The following is a 22172-nucleotide window of genomic DNA, read 5'->3' as shown; positions in this document are numbered from 1 at the left end:
CACAACTCAACAACAACTTATGCTATAAATTAAATGAACACAGTGAAAATATTTTAAAAGACTTAAAAACGAATAAATATAACTTATAAATATGACTTAGCAGGTTCATATTCTCTTAGCTGCTATAATTTATGTAATAGGTAATCCTTTATTCTATAATTAATGTTTTTAGTATTTAAATTTTGCCGCTGACTGAAGGGCAGCTCACTTAGCAAGCGAGGTACATATTAGGTAATCGGCAGTTCGTTCGCCGTACACGTTGCAGGCCCGGAGAATCGACAACCGGTTCTGAGTTATGGCTCTTGTTTGTATAGGATGTTCTATCTTTTGAAATCTTATTTTTTCATTAAAAAAGTATTGGCTCAATAGCATATGCTTAACTTTATGATAAATGGGCAAGATATTGCAATGTTTAAATATTTCATTTTCGTTTTGTTTTTATTTTCGAAACATATTTGCAGATAATGTATTTTTTTAAATTTTTAATTGAAGATTGTATTTCAGATATGAGGATACAGTGGCGTCTGCCGAGGAAATCAATATACGATATAAATTTTTCACCCCATTTTCGGTGAAGACATAGTGTACCTAAGGTACAGGCGAGGAAACTAATTTGTGATGTAAAGACGACGAAAAATCATTTTTTTTTAATATAAGTACCTTAACGAAATAGGATATAAAAATCTTATCTACAAATTATGTACGTAATTAACGAGATTCGAGAATGAAAAATTCTATTGAGCAATGACAATACCTTTTGACGTTTTGTAATTTGTATCAGCCTTATCGGCCCTGTCAGTCGACTCAGGTGAAGTCGCAACACAACGGTAAGTAACATAGAGTAACTTATGTAAGCAATGACAGCGCTCCATTGAATGCATTCACACAGCAAAAAGTCCTCTATGTATTTTTGGTGTCGGAGCGTTTGGAGATTGAATAAAACGACTGCTTGAGTAGTATGAAGAATGTGAGGAATATATAATTTATTTCAGTTACTCGGTATATATACAAAATCCTTAAAACTGGTTAACCAATAACAATTATTGTTACAAAATATTTGCAAGCTTAGAAATTACACACCAATACTAAAGCTTACTGATATTATATGATTATATCTGCGGTCTTCGAGAGACCGTGACGATGCTTGTACTTCGATGAGATGACTACTGTGGTTATCTACATGATTCTATTAGACTTGATGTACAGCAATATGAAATGGTTCTTATCAGATATAATATAACGGTATATAAAATAAATATGTTCTTTTAAGAACGAATCGTTCGGCATACGCTTATTACAGATTATATGCACGATTTATATTTCTACGATCTATAATGCTACGAAGGTATTACGTTACAAGTTAGATATTTGACATTTATATTAATTGATGTTATTGGTTGTAGCCCGGCAGTGACACAAATAAAGAAAAGTTTAAAGGTTTCAAATTTAGTGACAGCTGACAAAGCTTTCATTTTCGGGCCAACTAACAGATGGCACTACAGTCTTCTGAAAACATCACTTCGCGCGTCTGTCCCACCCCTGAATTACTTTAACTAGTTTTGTAGATCGATACCTGTGTTATATATTTAATAAATTTAAAGCAGGAATCATGACAAAGTTGTAACTAGTAATCACTATTCGGGTATATTGAAAAATGAATTTCAATAGTGAAGTGGTCGATATCACATCAGATGGAGAAGAAGAAGAACAAAGGCAATCAATAGCAGGGACGAATGAACCAGGTATTATTTACAAAACACAATAGCGGAGACCAAAGAATCAATAAATATTTTATTTATTAAACACGCTTTTCTTAGGCCTACAACTTTGTTTTGTTTGAATTAACTCCAAGAATAGAGGAAACATGTAAAATATAGACAAAATATTCTAAGAACAGTTGTTAAACAAGCTTTGCTTTAAAAATATCCCTGTAATAATAAATAGAATGTTGGTATAATGACACGTATTAAAATTATCAGCCGGTTAATCCTCTAAAATTCTATGAACTTAATATCTAAGCTATGATTACTGTTTTATCACTCACAGCCACCACTACAATGCCATAATACAAGTACAACCTAGTAAATGTCAGTCGCTATACACTAGGTGTACTAACTTTTCTGAAAATTAGTAAAGTAGCTATAGATTTGGTTTCAGAGAGAGTAAATAAAGTGTATCCAATCTGTCTTTCTTCCAAATAGTCATATTATATTCATAGGCAGCCCATATTCTGGGAATAGTATAAAAGTTGAATAAATTAATGATTTGAACAACACTGAACTTATTATATATAGCCATATTATGTCTATTTAGTTGTTGTCTACTTTCTCTGCTCACTTCCAAGTTATTATTGTTGTTTTGTTTTTGAATGATAATTGAGTTATTTTCCTGAACCATGTGTATGACACACTGCCCATTGGTATTTCTTAACCCCATCCCATGCTTTTCTATAAGTAAAGATTCTTCTCCTTGCTTTTGTGTCTCTATTACCATTATTAATTATATCTAATTGTACTTATATATAACTACATTATGTTCATTCTGTCTTAAGATATTAAATTTTATTCCAGAAAAGCCAATTATATCTCTATTCAGAAGATTAATAGACAATGAAAGAGCTGTATTTACAAATGAGCAAATCTTACACTTACTAAACATTGAATTTAATATCAATGTTAAAAATCTACAGCCAGTTGAAATTGACATTTATATATCAGTTATGAAGAGATTCCTCAAAGACTGGCCTCAATGGGACACATTTGACCGAGCCATAAATGAATATAAAAAAGAGAATAATCAGAATGCCATAGAAATGTTGTTGAATTCAAAATATGAGGATTTTAAGTCTTATTTGAAACCAATTGTCGATACAACCACGCAAATGGCAACGAAGCCTGTAGAGGATGACGTAAATATAACAAATTTAGATGATAACAAGGAAAAGCACAGTGATGTTACTCTAGTGATTGAAGCGAACAGGTCTCAGCTCAATAATCTCGTTCTCAGGCACCCAAAGAATTCCATGTTATTCAATGGCAACAAACAGGAGAAAACTATAAAATCATATATATTGCCATTAGACGCAATTCTTAATTGGTGGAATGTACAGATACAAGTAAGGGTGAAAGTAAAACATGACATGATTTTATATTACTCTAGAGAAACCAAACATAAACTGAAGCATACATTAGTGAATAAAGTATTAGGTGTGCAATCACCCTCTCCAAAAGAATCTAGCTTACAATTACAGATAAAGTCTGACAGAAGACACAAAAAAACGGTAGATACAAATGTAGTGACAAAAAAATTAAAAAGAATAGCCTCCATGTTAGGACAACCTGATGCCGGTGAAAGTAGTCGTATAATTGATTTTATAGTGAATGAGATTGGTTTTGAAGAAAAACTTGCTGTACCTGCATACTACAAACGGACCCTAAGTCAATATGCCTACAAAAGATATTTGTATGTAGATAATGCAGACAGTGATGCAGTAGACAAGAAGTATGATGTTCAACTGGAAGAAATAATAACACCTACTATTGAAATGTTTGTCGGTGACTGTGACTTGGGCGGAATGACATCAAGCGAAGTAAATGTGAAATGTATTATGTGTGATGCAACATTTACAGGGAGGCATATTATTCAATTGTTGAATGATCACTTTCAAGAGCATGCATCGGAAAAACCTTGGACATGTTTGAAATGTGGGGTTGAGTTGCCAATGATTGAATTGGCTGATTCCTGGTGGTGCCACTTTCCTTGTTAATCGGTTTAGTTTTAAATTTTGTGCTTAAGAAATGATATGATGTTTTTTTTCTTTTTGTTTTTGTTTTATTTACATTGGATATGATAAGCTAAATGAGAAGATCTGCCAAGAAACTCATTTATCTTCTTTTGAATTGCAAATATTAAGAACTTATTTACCTACAGTAATTTAAAAAATGTATGGTTTCATAATATCTTCAGTAGTTATATTACAATAAAGATACAACATTATTTTTTATTTTTTTTATTATAAAGACGGTTAAAATGATCTATTTAATACCTGTATACTACTAATAGTTGATTTATCTGACTGTTGTAGATTTGTTAATTATAATTGATATGGAGCAAAGCAGTTGCACTTAATACTACCTGTATAGCCGAGTGGTTAGCGATCCTACCTACTAAGCTACAGGTCCCGGTTTCGAATCCCGGTGGGTGCAAGCATTTATATGATGAATATGGATGTTTGTTTCCGAGATGGATAGTTTCATGGATGTTTTAATGTATTTATGTATGTTTAAGTAAGTATAAGTATTGTATTAAATATATTGTTGTCTTGCAACCCATAACACAGGCTATATGTGCTTAATTTGGAGCAAGATAATTTGTGTAAAAAGTGTGTCAATATATTATATTAATGAGTTAAAGCCACAGAATAAAAAATAGTAGCACAGAATTTCAACACCATTCAAAGATATAGCTACTTCTGCTGCCCCCTTTTTAGATACATCAGCACTCGGAACACAGCTGCAGTGTATTCTCAATACAATGATTTGATTTCACACACTACAATTTAATATTGATGTTTACAGAAGAAAGTATTTGGTACTTATTTACTTACCTATTCAGGTAAAGTGTAATGATTTTTTGAAGTAATGCTTCTTTGCGCGCATGAGGGTAAAAATTAAACATATGAAATGCAATAATAATAATATTAGAGACCCGATAATGTGAGACGTTTTGGTTCAAGAAAAGGGAGAGAGAGAGTGAGATCCAGAAAAAATACACGCTATTGGTTGATGTATTCGTTTATAGCTAAATATTAGAATTTTAGATAGCAAGTCTGTCGCATAACGTCTTGTATTGTAAACAAAGATCTTTTATATGTATTTACATTTTTTTATGAATATAGGAGACTAGACAAGCAGGACGTTCAGCTGATGGCTACGTAAGATGTTAAGTCTCATTTGCCCAGTAATTTCACTAGCTACGGCGCCCTTCAGACCGAAACACAGTAATGCTTACACATTACTGCTTCACGGCAGAAATAGGCGCCATTGTGGTACCCATACTCTAGCCGGCATCCTGTGCAAAGGAACCAGCGGGAACTGGTGAAATGAAAAGTGTTTATCTACAACCTACTCTTTAGTTTACATTGTCAATAATATTTTTTTTTAACTCTAACATACATGAGGAAGATAGTGGAAGGGTTATATTGGACTAGAGTTTGGGTTAAACTCAATTTCGATTTCAATGCAGTTAAGTAAATAAAGAAAATTAAAAAAAGCAGTATGGCTGGAATACGCGCACATCCGTCGCTGTGAGTGGTTGACAACCGACCAAATGACTGCCTCCAGGTTCCCGTGCGTATTTTTATTCCTAAAGTGTCGTGTGACACGCCTGTTTGAATCGTGAATATGTTAGAAAGTTGAGTGGGCGAAAATATTCTCAGGTGCTGTGAAGGGAAGGGATGGCTGGTCCCCGCGTCTTTTTTTATGACAAGGAGGACGTGCAGCCGATAGTAATTGATACGCCCTGCCCAGTACAATGCAGTGCCGCACAGGGTTCTTGATTAATCCAAAAATTCTAAGCGGCACTACAATTGCGCTCGTCACCTTGAGACATAAGATGTTAAGTCTAATTTGCCTATTAATTTACTAGCTAAGGCGCCCTTCAGACTGAAACAAAAATGCTTACACATTACTGCTTCACGGTCGAAACAGGCGTTGAGGTTCCTATAATCTAGCCGGGATCCTGTGCAAAGGAGCCTCAGACTGGTCTTGCTCGTCAACGGCGCTGCTTGTGGTGCCTGATCGATCCTGTCTTCAGGGATTTTTATTTATATTGATAACAACAAAATCTAATAGGTATAGATAGTTAATTGCTCGCATAATCACTTCTATCAGATGGTAGATGCAGTAAATACTGCATTTGTTACTGTTTTGAGCGAAACTTAAATATCGGGTTGCGTAGTAAAACTTTGTATAGATAATAATAATACAAGAAATACGAAAGCAACTAGGATCACATATCATCAGTAAGTATTTTATTAATTTCAGAGTAAAATAACACGAAGCGTATATTACAAAATTTGAAAGCTGACATTGAGTGTCAAGATGCCACGCACACAAGCATCTAATAGTTGCCGTGATAAAAAATATTATATAGATTTTAGGTAGTGCGGTGTCAAGTCGGAGCGTAGCGGAGACCAATTCTTAATCTAGGGACCTACCTAAGTGATATTTTTCATTTCAATCATACTTTTTAAATGAGGACCGTGCGTACAAAGTGTAGTCTATGGCTCTCGTGCCATAGTCGCAATGTTCGCGACTAACGCAAGTTCCACTGTCACCCATCCCCGTAACACACGAGATAGTAACTGGAACAATGGAGACATTTGTGAAAAAGTGAGTTTTATTCCGAAAGCAAGTTAAAGTAACACTCGAGTTGTTTAACGCCCAGTAATCTGAAGGATTCTGATAAGGACCTAACACGTCGCAGTATTTATTTAATAGGTTTTAATTAAGTAATTTCCTAGCGCAGTGTTTCCAGGACGATACGACATGGGTACCTTAAAAGAAGTGGGTACACCTGCCTTAAAGGTCGGCAACGCACATGCGATTTGCAGGTGTTGCAAGAGAATGTTGGGGCGCGGTGATCATTTAAAATCAGCCGGGCTAAGATTAAATTATCTCTACGCACCACGAATAAATTATCTCTACGCATTTTCACGTCTTATCTCAACGTGTCCATTGATATTTGATACTAACATGGTTGCATATTTATTTCGTCTCGTCACGTGAAAAGTAGAGATAATAGTTATTTTGCATTACTGTGGTATTTTACTCTACCGACCCTAACATGACTAATTTTGACAGTTGAAGTGATTTGTCGTCCTACAATCTTGATTACGAGATCGTTTGTCGAGGATAATTTCATTATAATAGTTAAAGATAAAAAATATAATGAACGAAATCGGTGTTGCAACGTAGGTAAGAATACCATTTATTATTTCGAACTATGTACCCTGCATTAAGTTCTTTATTTGTTTTTTTTTTATGGAATAGGAGGACAAACGAGCGTACGGGTCACCTGGTGTTAAGTGATCACCGCCGCCCACACTCTCTTGCAACACCAGAGGAATCACAAGAGCGTTGCCGGCCTTTAAGGAAGGTGTGCGCGCTTTTCTTGAAGGTACCCATGTCGTATCGTTCCGGAAACACCGCACAAGGAAGCTCATTCCACAGCTTCAAAGTACGAGGAAGAAAGCTCCTTGAAAACCGCACTGTGGAGGACCGCCACACATCCAGATGGTGGGAATGATATTGTGGAACTTGTGGCGTGTCGTGCGAAGGTGAAATTCGGCGGCAGGAATCAGGTTGAACAGCTCTTCGGAACACTCCCCGTGATAAATGCGGTAGAAGACACACAATGAAGCGACGTCTCTACGCAACGCGAAGTGATCCAGCCGTTCACAGACCGCTAGGCCCTCGACAATTTGAGCTGCTCTGCGTTGCACGCGGTCAAATGGATCGAACTGATACTGGGGTGCGCCAGACCAGAGATGACAGCAATACTCCATGTGAGGCCGGACCTGCGCTTTGTAGAGCGCTATAATATGATATAATGAAGATTGGCGAATGGAATCTTACCATTTGCTGTGGTTGCTTGCTCAGTGGTGCCCTCTAGCAGTTGACTCGAAATAAAAATGTTGGCCAAAAGAATGACGGTTCTGAAAATAAAAAACACTAGCTCAGTTTATACGTCTAGATAGACAACGACAGCTGCGAAATCGTCGAAAAAATTGAGGTTCACAGTTAACTTATATTTTGAGTAATGCACGCACACTAACACAAAGTGACATGCAAATCGCGAGTTTAAGACATAGCTTGTCACGCCCATAAAAGTAATAAACCTGGCCTGTTTTCATCGGTTGTCTAGCAAGAGCCTCTATCTAGGCGTATAAATTATCTGAGTAAAAAACCTTCAAAAGTAAGTATTTTATTCGCTTTTTCAAGCTAAGTAGTATTCGTCTGCTTTGAAGTATTTTTTTTTCAACTTTTTATACTCCTAGATTTAAACAATGGATAATAATAAAGCGTATCTGTGATTTGTAAACAGCAATAGCGTAATATACGAACCCTGTGTGAGAGTCAGATAACTATTCTTACACAAAAACCTATGTGTGAGAAAGAGTCTGAATAGATGGACCGTGAAACCGTTTTGAAACAATTTAGTGTCCATTAGTCTCCTGTCAAATTGGACCGCTTTTTAATTTTAGTGTTTTTATCGTTATTGTTCGATGTTTTATTGGATAATAAATAGGATAAGAAATACAGTCAATACAATCACAGGTAAATACTGATTCTTATTTATATATTATTATTTATAATATTTTATATACGCAGTGAACACACTATTTTCTAAAGATTATTTTAATTAAAAAAAATTGTTGTTAGATAGTAAAATATTGTATACGTGCAAAATATATTGATAAACGGCGTCATATACGCCGTTTATCAATATATTTTGTCATAGTTAAAACCAAAATACTACACGCTTCACTTACTAACACATCTGTAAATGTAGCACACATGCACATTTTAAATTAATGAGGAGAGTGTTTCTCTATTACGCTATGTAAATAATAATAATATTGACACACTTATACACAAATTATCTTGCCCCAAACTAGACAACGATATATTTAATACAATATACTTACTTAAACATACATAAATACATATAAACATCCATGACTCGGAAACAAACATCCATATTCATCATATAAATGAATGCACCTACCGGGATTCGAACCCGGGACCTCTAGCTTAGTAGTCAGGGTCACTAACCATTCGGCTATATGGCTAAATGACACACCTTCTTTGTTGTTCTCACAATATCGTAAAGGAAAGTATAAATTAACACAAAAATCATACTTACATAGTTATAGTTCTGTACATCTCGACGATTAAAATGACACTAATAGGAAGCTCGAAAACCAATTAATTATTAGTTATTGTTTCTAGTGTTATAATAATAATATTGACACACTTTTTACACATATTATCTTGCCCCTAGTTAAGGCCCTTCACTGAGGTAATAACCTTGAGCATTCGTTCCCTCTTTACCGCACCTTACCTCTACAATACTTCGTAAAACATTACTAGAGCGTCATCTGGCGAACAATTTACGAATCAAGTAAATTCATAGACCTTAGAATCCGCAGACACGGCATTCACTATAAAAAATATTTATTTCTAAGAAAGAAAAGTGTTACTAATTTTGAGTCATGAATTCAGTGATTCTACTTACGTTCATGAATACTTTCAACGTTTATTCAGGTACACACGGCTACATATCAAGCAAGCTACATATAAAATGATTTTCCAGTATAAGATGATCTTGCATTGTATATCATTTTGAAACAATAAGAGGTAAGCTTATGATGGATTTGTATAGTTTGATATGTTAGCCGTGTACAAGTATTCATGGTGATCTATAATAAACACTGTGCGGTGTTTACTTTTTAGATTGTAGGTGAGTTTCCTGTTATTCAGACCATAAAAAGTAGAAAAATAAAATATAAAAAACAAAGTCAATTTTATTATCATTTATTATTTTACAAAGTAGGTATCTAATCATTTTAGGGTAAAATTAAATTAGCTTTTTTAATCTTTTTAACCGCGTATGCTGCAGAACTAAGTCTGTTCCCCAATCCTTCAATTTGGGGCCCCATTGTAATTTAGTAAAATGTGAATCCAAGGTGGCGGCTGCGGACATTTTGTTTTTGTTTCTAAGTTATAAAGGCATAAAAAGCATTTATTTTCTTAAAATTGATTCCTTTAGAATTCTTTTTGATGTTATTTCTAATAACTACTAAATACTACTACTGCTTCGGAAACAAATGGCGCTCTGAGAGAGAAGAAGCGGCGCAAGAAACTCTCCCAGCATTCTTTTTTTTTGCGCTCTTTTCAATAAAAATATACAATATTGTACATTTCTATCGCTATAAAATAATCACAATCTAGTCCCAGGCTGTCCGATCATTTAGACATTCAGCAGTAGAGTAATAGGATTTACGACAGAGCCATTTTTTATAAGACATTTAAATTTATTTATAGATAATGCCTGAACAGTGGCTGGGACATTATTATAGAAGTGTATATTAACCTTAAAGCTATTATGTATCATATGAAGCCTACTAGAATTAGTTACAAGCAATCCCTTATTTCTAGTGTTATAATAATGAAAATCACTATTAAGTATTTTGTTAACGTATATTAAATTTTCATAAATGTACTGACAATGATAATAACAGTCATAATATTTATTTCTTTAAATTTTTCTTTGAGAAAATATATACGTAATAATATGTAATAATACGTATATAATATATACGTGAGTTGGAACTTCGTTCCTAACATTTCGGGATTACATATCCCCAAAATCTAAATAACGAGTACATGTCGGTGTAGGCATATTTACGTCGGAAGGTTCGTCACCTTCAATTGTATCTGTATCTTCTTTCTTTAAATTTTTGTTTGTTCTTCATTGCCTCTTCAATGTATGAAGGATTTCGTATGTTCATACCTCGATTGTAGCGGGGGTCCACCAATTCTGGCAACAAACAATCTATATAAAACGACGTAAGCTTATCTTTCATTTTCTCGTTCCAAAATTCATCATCTCTATCGATGTATTCCGTTTTTAGCGGAGAGTTCTCATTTGACCAAACTGCAAATAAGCACTTTAGTCGTTTAGTAACGTGTAGTTGCCCCTGCACTTGATAGTACCATTGGTGGTTTTTATTTATGTCCAGCCCTTTTTTTGTGTATTTCCAAAAGGTCATTTTCCTTTTTTTAAAAACCAATTTGAATGCCGTTATCGGGCATTTTATTTCTACAATAGTATCGTCGCTAAATAAGCCATCCGGAGTGGCTCCTAAAAATGGCAACTCTTCGTCAATAAAAAGTCCACAAGTTTCAATTTTAATTTTTTCTTGCCTTTCTAATAGCTTGATGGCAATGTTTTCGTTGTCTTTGCCATGTTTAATTGACGATACATGGTCAATATTGGTTTTGTACAATAGGTCTCTTACAATGTTATGACAACTTGTGTCGTTTCGCCGCGTGACAACTTTTCCAAAGTTGGATGCGGTTAATAACGACCTACGCAACTCTAGCCACTCGCTGCATTTTCATCACTTTGTAAAACGGTTGAACTTTCGATTAAACTTCTTTCCTCGTCAGTTTTCTTAAGATTTAACATAAAGTTTTCTTTAATTTTATTAAAAACATCGATCGGCATGTCTGGTCTTGTGCAGTCTTGACCATAATTGTGGTCTTTCGATTTCTTTAAGAATAAGGCTCGTTTTTTTGGTTTCCTATTTATCTTGTTTTTCGCATTTTTGTTTATTCTCTTGCTTTCTAGCTGTTTTATTTTTCCTTGAGGGCTGTCTCCTTTACTTATTGTTTTGTATAGCAGAGAAATTGATTTTTTTTCATTAAAAGCTACGGCAGCGGCGTGACATCTAGTTTGATACGAGTTTTTTAGGCTTAAAATGAAATCATTTGGCAGGTCCATTTGGCCGATTTTATTACAGAAGTATGATCGGCACTTAGTGTGATCCCCGAAACCATGGAGGTGACTAATTAATAAGTCGTCAAACAGAAGTTGAACATCAGAGTTACACTTATGTTTTTTAATTAATTTGCAAATAGTAGATCTTGTTCGTAGTATAGCTCTTTTTGTTATGAATTTTCGGTATTTTATGTTATATTTAGTGTCTGTAGCAAGTGCTTGTAATTTATTGCAAAAATTCCTTAAGATGTGGTTACGGCACTCTATGTTTTCAACAGTCAGGTCAGGATAGGGGCGAGCCTGTAATATTTTGGAGTAGGTGCTGGCATCACCATCGGATATGAGTTTTCCGTAAATCAAATTGTACATTCTTATAGATTCTTTAAATCCTTCTGCAATTATTTCACTCTCCATGTTTGTGGATGGACTACTGTAATTTTTTAAACATTTGTGTTCTGACGGATCGCCATTTTTGTTTTCTGCACGGGCACAGATGAAGCAATATTTATTTTTTATGCCTTAAAACAGAATTTCTCCTGTATGTTTGCCAATTATGGCAGCTGCGCCCGAAAGAGCATTATAATTCTTTTTATAACTACGTTTAGACCAGAAACCATCAGCAATGACATCTATTATGGGAATTCCATCTTTGTTCACCCTGCCGTTAGAAATTACGAATTGCTTTTCTCTTTCTGCAGCCTGACTCATAGATTCTAATAAAACATCTTCCCATTTCCTACTAATAAGTTCATGGTTCTCTGAATACGTCTTTTCAGATAACAACGGGAGATTGATTGCTGACATAAGTTCATCCAGCTGTGAATGCCCCGCACCTACTGCAATAGTACCTGCGACAGCGCACGTATTAATATTTAGATAGTTTTCACTGCAATTGTCTCCATTTATGACAAACTTTAGATTGCAAAACCGACATTTAAATGTGAATTTTGACTGTAGACCAATTAGGGTTTCAGATATGAGGTCAAGTTCTGTGAAGCTGCATCCAAGTGGTCCATGGTTTGAAATACGTTTTAATTCGGAAAGGAAGTGGCTGACATCAATAATTCTTCTGTGTATTATTGTTTCGTTAGTTTCTGCTTCCTTTTCATACGAAATTTGAAACTAAAATAAAAAAAAAACGTATTTAGTATGTACTTACTCAAAAAACAATCTATATTTTTATCTGAAAATGTTTTTCAAATAGAAACTACCTTTTCTAACTTTTATTCAAGTTTGAAACACACGAGGAAGGTATCAGAAACTTACCTCTTCAATGTGGAAGGTATCAGAAACTTACCTCTACAATGTTTTTATTGGTTTCTTCAGTGATTTCAGTTTCCGTGAAGTCTCCTGCAAAGTCCTCTCGTAAACTGTAAAAGAAAAATTTTGCATAATGATGATATACTTTTTAGGTTCGGGTGATTAGCATAGTGATGATAATATTAAATACGATGATATTGCAAAATTAAAAATGCCCGGCGCCTTCGGCTTCCAGAGTTGAAAATACTTGCACAGAAAAACATAAATAAGGAGCACAATCGTTTCTGCGACAAAAAAAAATATTTGGAAGTTCAAAGTATTTTTTATGCAAATACGAGTATTTTTTTCTGAAGTATTCCAGCTCTGCAGCACCCGACTAGTTAATACTTTCACAATTTCAATTAAATTTATATATATATATATATATATATATATATATATATATATTTCAACGTAATTTGATAATCATTTGTAAATAATTAAGATATAGAGAAAAGGATTATAAAATACTTACTCATTATTGCTTATTTCCATAGGTTGTATATTAGAAATATCCATTATTGGTGGTTGTTCATCACTTTGGTTATCTTTTAACCTAAAAAAGATAATTTACTTTAAAATACAATAAATCTCTATCATTTACACACAAAAATAGTTACATAACAAGTGCTGAACCACGTAGGAACCGAATCATTTTATGTATGTATGTTCAGGTCTGTAGTTTCATAACTCTATGGCACACGCATGATCGAAGATTTGTGCAAAGATTCATTTTTATTTGTTTATACAAATAAATATTAAATGACAATGATGAGATATTATCACTTTACTAATTATTCATATCTTAGAGAAGTACTTAGTATGTTTATAGTAGTTAGATACATACCTGATATCAAAGTAATTTTGTTGAGCATCTTTAGAAGTGGTTGGCGTTTCGTCACTATTTTGTCTATTTCTTTTAGCCCGGCTAGAAAATAAAATTGACTGATAAATAAATTGCTTTGTTTCTATTTATTATTGTATTATAATATATATAATGATAAATAAATTATTACAATACTTTAATACTTAAAAAACATATTCTAAATAAAGTACCTATGTATTTAAAAATATACGATACATTATTTCAATACACATTATTTACACATAATTTCAATGTTATTTCGAATATGACTAAAAAACAGCTTACCGAGCTTCAATCATCTTTGCTACTTTTGCACGTTCTTGTCGCACAATTTTCTTGCATTTTGGCATTTTGAGTGTTTAAAAAACAGTAGCGTCTTTTCGCAATACTCAATAGTTCTTTCACACAGAAAGCGTCCTTTCGCAATAATAACACAATAGGTCTATGCTAACACAAAAAAGCTATAAACTGAACAAACGTAAATATCAAACACAATAAGCTAATGTTATTATCTTCAAATAATGTGACGTGTCACGTGACTCGTGAGTGAGCAAGTGCGATAGCCGACGCGGTAACAAACAGCACAGGTTCCACCCTCGAGACCTTGCGGTAGACTGAATCCCGATCCCCGGCGCATGAGTTACAGTAGTGAATACGCCCAAATTTTAGAATTTTTTTTCACGAGGAGACGCACGATATCAATCATTATTTCTCTGGTTTCGTTGTAAGGAGATTAATTAAAAAAGTACTTCTTTATAAAAAAAAGAAAACAACAATAATGGAGTCCAGATTACGTAGAAATTGAATATATTTTTTATTAGTTGATATTTCTTTTAAATAAGAAGTAGACAGCTCCAAAAAACTGCCTAAAAAACGGCTAGCGCGGCTTTTTGGTCGTAGACGCCCCTTAAGCATATATAGCCTGTGTTATAAGACGATATATTTAATACAACATACTTACTTAAACATACATAAATTCATATAAACATACATAAATACATTTAAACATCCATGACTCGGAAACAAACATCCCTATTCATCATATAAATGCTTGCACCTACCGGGATTCGAACACTCGACTTCTAAGCTTAGTAGGTAGGATCGCTAAGCACTCGGCTGTACAGGTCGTCATAAACGTGCTTAGATAGATAATAAATTAAATAGCTACTTAGTGCAACATGTAGCACGTCAACGTCACACTTTGTTCGAGACTGGGTCGAGTACGCCCACTTGGTCGTAGTATTAGTTGCCGCACTTTGCGACTACGCCTGCGGTATCAGTTGGAGCACAGCGGAGACCAATCCTTAATCTAAACAAATATATTTATTCACTAAGGCTCCATCTTAGTGTTTATAAGCAATGTTGCGGTGTAATTAATCATTTGACCTTATCTGAGCAGCATACACAGATAATGTTCGGGCTCAGGAATAATATGTGGGACTGTATTAAGGTTTCCTATAATCGGTTTTGGCTCTTTAAATAAATGAATTTATGTAGGCACTTGCAATCAACCAAGAATCATGAGGAAAGAAGTAAATGCAATCCACTAACCTTTGAACACTCCCACGTCACTCAGGTGGCGGCGGCGCAGCAGCTCCAACGGTCCTGACTCTGGTGTTCCAGGTGAACGTCACTGGCGATCGCAAGCTTTCAAAGTTTTGTATGTAGACACTAGTACTGAACGTCAACACTAGACTTGATGATCACTGGTTACTCAGGGTAAACACGGTTTACATATGTAGTGCTATCGACCACGCCCGAGCAAAGATCAATTGTCTCTGTCCGCTTGTCAACCCAAGCGCGACTTGTGTCATCGGATAGCGGAGCACAGACAACTACCCTCATGATTCCTAATAAAAATCAGCAAGTACCGTACATACCCCCCACCGAAATCATTGTAATGATTTCCAGGTAAAGGAAAATTAAAGTGTTTATTTATGTATTTAATAAAATTAGAGTCATCTAACTCTATATAAAAAAGTATAAAAAAAAACTTATGTAATTAGTAAGATAATAAGAATTATAAAAAGTAAATTATGACTATGAATACCAAATAAACTTAACCTATTTATGTAACAACAATACCTAACATTACAAATGTTAAGTTTTAAATATTTAATGACTAAATGGTAACGGACATAACTTATTAACTGGCCGCTTAAAACAAATATTAACTGTCCGGACACTGACTACGCGAACGTCGCCGTCAGGACCAGGAAACGTTTCAATGACTCTACCTAATGGCCATTGCAAAGGGCGAGTTAAATCCAATTTAATTAAAACGAGGTCACCAACCTTCAAATTAGGTGGGGATACATGCCATTTTGACCGTTGTTGTAATGTGTGTAAGTAATCATGTGACCAAAGTTTCCAAAATGATTGTGAACATTTTTGAACATATTGCCACCTAGACAATAAATTCATAGGAACATCCTCTAAATTGTGCTCAGGCACTGCGAGCAGGCTCTGGCCAATCAAAAAATGTCCAGCTGTTAAAACTTCAAACTCGTTTGGGTTATCTGAAAGAGAGCAAAGCGGTCGTGAATTCATCACGGCTTCAACTTTGCAAAAAAGTGTTGACAATTCCTCAAACGTGAGGGACTTGTCACCTGCGACACGCAATAAATGATATTTCGCCGACTTTATGCCGGCTTCCCAAAGACCTCCCATACTGGGGGCGCTTGGAGGGTTGAACTTCCATGTAATACCTCGAGCTGAACAGCCATCAGAAATAGAAGTTTTTACTCCGTTATTACTAAGAAATTTAACGACGTCTTGTAAGTGCTTGTTTGCTGCTACAAAATTTGTACCGCAATCTGAGTATAAACTTGAGCACAAGCCACGACGAGCGGTAAACCTGTCTAGACAGGCTAAGAAGCAATCCGATGACAGATCAGTGAGGACGTCAAGGTGAACTGCTTTTGTGGAAAAGCAGACGAACAAACAAAGATATACTTTGTATAACTTAGCGTTACGCCTCTTGTGCTCTTTTACGTTAAAGGGTCCACCAAGGTCAACACCAACGTGATGAAAAACCTTATTGGGTTCTAACCGAGGCTTAGGTAACGTCCCCATACTCGGCTGAGCCAACCGTGGACTACACTTGAAGCACGTGACGCAACGTGAGAGAACGGAGCGTATGACACTACGAGCGGATACGATCCAGTACCTCTGACTAATTATACCTTGTAACGTACGAGGCCCTACATGTAAATAATTACGATGGAAATGTTCAATAATCAAAGTTGTAATGTGACTACGTTTAGGTAAAAGCAAGGGATGTTTACGACTAAAAAGTAGACTTGCCTGTGAGATTCTACCCCCCACCCTGAGGAACCCTGCTTCGTCCAAGAATGGAGATAAACTTTTCAAGGTTTGAATTATTAACGTATTATTTTTAAGTGAATTAATTTCGTTGGAATAAAATTGTTTTTGAGTTAATTTAATTATAAGGTTATGTGCAGAATTTAATTCAATAGTTGTCAAAGTTTTAAAATATCTATCACAATTTTTATTACGTGAGTTGTTAATGAATCGCAAGCACCAAGCGGTGACGCGCTGCAATTTATTAAAAGTTGAAAATTTTAAAGACAATTCATGATCCGACGGTTCTTTATTACTCAACAAATTAAAACTCTCCGTATTTGATTTTAACTCTAAAATATCAGTGTCGTCCCTAACATAAAATGTGGTAATCGGCCACTGTTGAAAGTCTCTCGTGAGCCATTCTGGTCCATGCAGCCAGAGCTGTTGGTCGGCGAGGAGGGCCGCGGGTGCTGTACCGCGCGAGCACACGTCCGCCACATTCTCGTCGCTACTAACGTGATACCAACAGTTTGACGGCACTGCTTCGATTATTTGGGCAACACGATTGCTAACAAACGTTTTTAATTTGTAAGGTGGCGTTTGCAACCATGCAAGTACGACACTAGAGTCTGTCAGAGCTATGGTTTTGTAATTAAAATTGTTATGGTTTTGTTTTAAAAATAATATTAATTTTGATAATAAAACACATCCCATCAACTCTAATCGTGGGATTGAAAGAGGTTTAATTGGAGCTACCTTAGTTTTACAAGTGAGCAGCCTAGTTTTAACAGCGTTATTCTTGTCTACGCTACGAACGTACAGACAAGCCGCATACCCGCGCGTCGAGGCATCACAAAACGCAACTATCTGAACGTCAGAAAAGTCCGTTATTAATAAATGACGCTCAATGCGGAGCTCAGATAAGGTTGACAAAGATGAAATAAACGTTTTCCATCTCTCACAAAGATCAGACGGCAGGGGTTCATCCCAGCCTTTGCTAAGTTTCCATATATCCTGCAGGAGGCATGTAGCCAAGAAAACACACGGTGCTAGAAAACCTACAGGGTCAAAAATGCTTGCTAATAATTTTAATACTGAACGTTTAGTGAAAATATTATCTTTTAAATTATATTGAAACGAGAAACAATCGTCTTTTGGATCCCACTTTAATCCAAGGATTTTTAAAGAAGACGCAGAATCCTCATCAAAGTTTATAGACGCGCACTGGTCAACTCCAACCCGAGCGAGAAGCTCAGGTGAGTTGCTCGCCCACTTCCGGAGTGTGAACCCACCGCGCTGCAATATGTCGATAACGTCATCTTGCAACGTGCAAGCGTCTTGCAGCGTGGGTGTAGATCCCAGAAGATCGTCGACGTAAAACCCGTGCAGCAGCAAGCTCGCTGCTCGCGGGTGTCGCTTCGCCTCGTCGTGTGCCAGCTGACGTAACGTACGCACAGCTATGAACGGTGCACTACGTAAACCGTATGTATTTGTTTTTAATTCAAATATTTGTATGGGCTCATTAGGTGACTCCCTCCATAAAATGTGTTGGTATTTACGCTCAGAGGGGTCTGTTAGAACGCATCTGTACATTTTTGTAATATCAGCCGTAAAACAAATGTCATAAAGTCTAAAATTGATTATTATTTTTAAAAGATCTTGCTGTAATTTTTTGCCGATTAAAAGGTTGTCATTTAACGAAACTCCATTCGAAGTTTGAGCTGAGCCATCGAAAACGACTCGAACCGGTGTAGTTGTGCTGGCGGTGCGAACCACTGGATGATGCGGAATAAGGTATTGACTGGGCTCGTCCCCGGTGTACGGCTCCATGTGACCCAGCTGCTGGTACTCGCGCATGAAGGCTACGTACTGGTCGCGGAGACCATCGTCCCGGGCGAGGCGGCGCTCCAACTGCAGCAGGCGGCGCTCGGCGGCGGCGCGGGAGTCTCCCAGCGGCGCGCGGCGCTCACGCAGCAACAGCGGGCACACGTACCTGCCAGTTGCGTCGTGATACGTACGCGATGAATATATATTTTCCGCTTCTTGTTCTAGGGGATCTGGAGGTACCTCGCACGGTGAGGCTTCAATCTCCCAGAATCGCCGAAGACAAGTATCGATGACGTCATCGTCCTTAGTGTACGACACTAAGTTTGAAGTCATAGAAACGCTTAAATTATTTGAAGCACACGGTACTTCAAGTCTCCCTGTAATTACGTACCCAAATACGCTACTCAACGCACACGGAAGGGAGGGACCGAATACGATTCGATTTCCATCATAAATGTGTGGAAAAACGTCTCCCGATAAAATAATATCAATTACAGAACGTCTGTAAAAGAAAGGATCCGCTAAAACTAAATTATTATATTTTTTAACAATATTTTCTGAAATATTAGAAGTGGGTAAATCAGAAGTTATTTTTGAAAGGATTACGGCATCTATTGTGAATACCGGATCACAGTTATACCTAGGTTTTAATGTACATGTCGTCATACCATACGTTTTTACATTTTCACCCGATAAGCCATAAATATTGTAAGGACATTTATAACGTCTTAAACCTAACCGTTCTAAACAATTTATAGTAATAAAGTTAGATTGTGCGCCTGAGTCGATTAACACACGACACGGCTGCTCCTTACCGAAAACATCAACAACGTTAACTATAGCCGTACCTAATATAACGGAATATTGTTTGCTATCTGATAACGATGAGTGGCAGTTGTCATTTCGCGAGTGCATGATTGACGCGTCAACAGGCGCGGGCGGCGCAGGGAGAGGGTGCCGGCCGGCGGCCGCGGGTGCACTGCTGTTATAATCGACATGTAACAAAGCATGGTGCGTTTGTCCGCAAGTGTAACATCGAAACTCGCTGCGGCACTCATCAGCTGTATGATTTAGTTTTAAACAATTATGACAAATCCCTAAAGTATTAGCACGGCTAATACGCTGTGTTGGTGTCAGTTTACGAAACTTTGTACACCTAAAAATCATATGATTTTCGTTACAGTGAAGACATGCATAATTATTCAATTTGTTTTTGTTGTTCGTTGTTTGAGTATAATTTTTACGTGAAGTTAAGTTTTTATTATTATTAGTGTTTAAATTCAAATGTTGTTTGTTACGTTGTGTGCCATTATTTTGTATAATTATATTTGAAGTATACGTTTGTGAATGTTCCAATACTTTAACATGATTTTGCACAAAGGATATTAAGTTTTCATAACAAGGAATTGTTGTTTGATCAATGCTTTGCTCAAATAATTTGCGAGTATTTTGATCAAGTGATTTTAACGCAATATGGCAGATGACGTAACTATGAAGGTTAGGTATATTAAGTGACCAAATTGCCTTGTAGGAATTTTCAAAGATTTCAATAAAATTATTTAGACTTAAAGGAGATTCTTTTAAAATGGGTGGAAAAGTTAACATTTTATCAAGGTATTTACTAGCCAGCATACGTTGATCTTGGTACTTATCAAGTAGGGCTTTCCATACCACATCATAGTTCGATGATGTAATTGGTACACTTTTAATAACACTGAGGGCAGAACCCTTAACACATGACAACAAATAGTGAAACTTATCAATGTTTGATATGCCTTTTTGGTTATGAACTAAGGAGCAAAATGTCTCATAAAAGGTTGTGAAGTTTTCTATGTTTCCGTCAAAGGAGATTAACTCAAGTTTAGGTAACCTAGGACGACTATTTATTTCGGTTTTAGATGAATTATCTGACGAGTTATTTTCTGTTTTTGAGTCAAGGTTTTTAACACAACTTTTGATTTGGAAGAATAAATCATCAAAACTATCTAATTCACTAGAATTAAACTGTATTTTAGGATTTAACAAAACTTCTAGTTCAAATATATTAATTGTAACCTTTTCATATTTCTCGCGAATAGAATTAATTTCAGAGGCACGAAGTAAAAACATGTCGATGTCTACAGATTCAGGATTCGAACATATTTTCAAAGAAGTATCGTATAGTTTTTGAACCTGAGAGAATAGTCTTTGCTTAACTACATTATGAGTACAAACTCTGTGACGAATATCTTGTTCGTCTCCTTCGACTTCAACTTTCCTGCGGGTCGCCATTTTAAGCGACGCAGTTACAATATTACGTAGGTACCAAGTTAATATTATTTAGTATAAGTATTAATTATTAAGGATTTTGCTAAGTATTAATGTTACAAATAAGTAAGTTTATCAACGAAATGAATTACGTATGTGTAGGTAGACTAAAGTATGTACTTGTAACAAAAGAATTAAGATTTATCTGTAACTAGACCGATTAAATAGTAATATTAAAGTTAAATCAAAGTATTCGAAGGACCTATAAGAATGAAATGACCAAAATCCGACTACGTAGGCCAATATCCGGCTCGAAGGACCAATGTTCGGGCTCAGGAATAATATGTGGGACTGTATTAAGGTTTCCTATAATCGGTTTTGGCTCTTTAAATAAATGAATTTATGTAGGCACTTGCAATCAACCAAGAATCATGAGGAAAGAAGTAAATGCAATCCACTAACCTTTGAACACTCCCACGTCACTCAGGTGGCGGCGGCGCAGCAGCTCCAACGGTCCTGACTCTGGTGTTCCAGGTGAACGTCACTGGCGATCGCAAGCTTTCAAAGTTTTGTATGTAGACACTAGTACTGAACGTCAACACTAGACTTGATGATCACTGGTTACTCAGGGTAAACACGGTTTACATATGTAGTGCTATCGACCACGCCCGAGCAAAGATCAATTGTCTCTGTCCGCTTGTCAACCCAAGCGCGACTTGTGTCATCGGATATTGGAGCACGTACAACTACCCTCATGATTCCTAATAAAAATCAGCAAGTACCGTACAGATAATATAGCTCATGTTACAAATATTAAAACCATAAGTCTATAAAGTAAAGTACTTTAATTCCATAGACAATGTTGGTTCTCTCTAATCTGCCTCCTGACAACATAACCTCCTCTTTGTTCAGTAAGTTGTCAATCGGGTTACCTACTAACGTGTTAAACACGAACGATCAGCAAGCCAGTCGAGCTACAACAGTTGCAAAGAGTATAATAATGTATAGGGAAAAGAGAGCCCTCTCTACGGGTCATCAAACTTAGCCCCCCAAAAAAAAA

The 22172-nt window shown here is 36.0% G+C and overlaps 2 protein-coding genes across 3 annotated transcripts in view; one reads left to right on the top strand and one right to left on the bottom strand.

The window, feature by feature from the left end:
• LOC126973411 (uncharacterized) overlaps positions 1 to 22172 on the bottom strand; it is a 139271-nt gene that overhangs the window by 101730 nt on the left and 15369 nt on the right. Inside the window, exons 7-8 of the mRNA XM_050820674.1 lie at positions 7638 to 7717; positions 6218 to 6364 (exon numbers count right to left, since the gene is read on the bottom strand). Of these exons, the coding sequence (XP_050676631.1) occupies positions 6237 to 6364; positions 7638 to 7717 (208 nt within the window). The 3' untranslated portion in view covers positions 6218 to 6236. The remainder of the gene's footprint in view (positions 1 to 6217; positions 6365 to 7637; positions 7718 to 22172) is intronic.
• On the top strand, positions 1501 to 3821 carry LOC126973396 (uncharacterized). Of its 2 annotated transcripts, none has more exons than XM_050820651.1 (2): positions 1501 to 1742; positions 2576 to 3821. In XM_050820651.1, exons 1-2 carry the CDS (start codon positions 1734 to 1736, stop codon positions 3764 to 3766), a joined length of 1200 nt encoding a protein of 399 aa, XP_050676608.1. In that variant the 5' UTR covers positions 1501 to 1733; the 3' UTR covers positions 3767 to 3821. The 2 variants fall into 2 exon arrangements, with proteins under 2 accessions (XP_050676608.1, XP_050676607.1); XM_050820650.1 differs by having other exon boundaries at positions 2571 to 3821.

This window comes from Leptidea sinapis, chromosome 29 (assembly GCF_905404315.1).
Source record: "Leptidea sinapis chromosome 29, ilLepSina1.1, whole genome shotgun sequence".
Classification (NCBI taxonomy): Eukaryota; Metazoa; Arthropoda; class Insecta; order Lepidoptera; family Pieridae; genus Leptidea; species Leptidea sinapis.
Note: the sequence above shows the minus strand (reverse complement) of the source record. Positions and strands in the feature narration are given on the sequence as shown.

Excerpts from the sequence above, each read along its gene's own strand:
- LOC126973396 (XM_050820650.1), top strand. The coding sequence starts at position 1,655 with ATGAATTTCAATAGTGAAGTGGTCGATATCACATCAGATGGAGAAGAA. Across the intron at positions 1,743-2,570 it reads AGCAGGGACGAATGAACCAG|AAAAGCCAATTATATCTCTA; the intron begins GTATTATTTACA and ends ATTTTATTCCAG.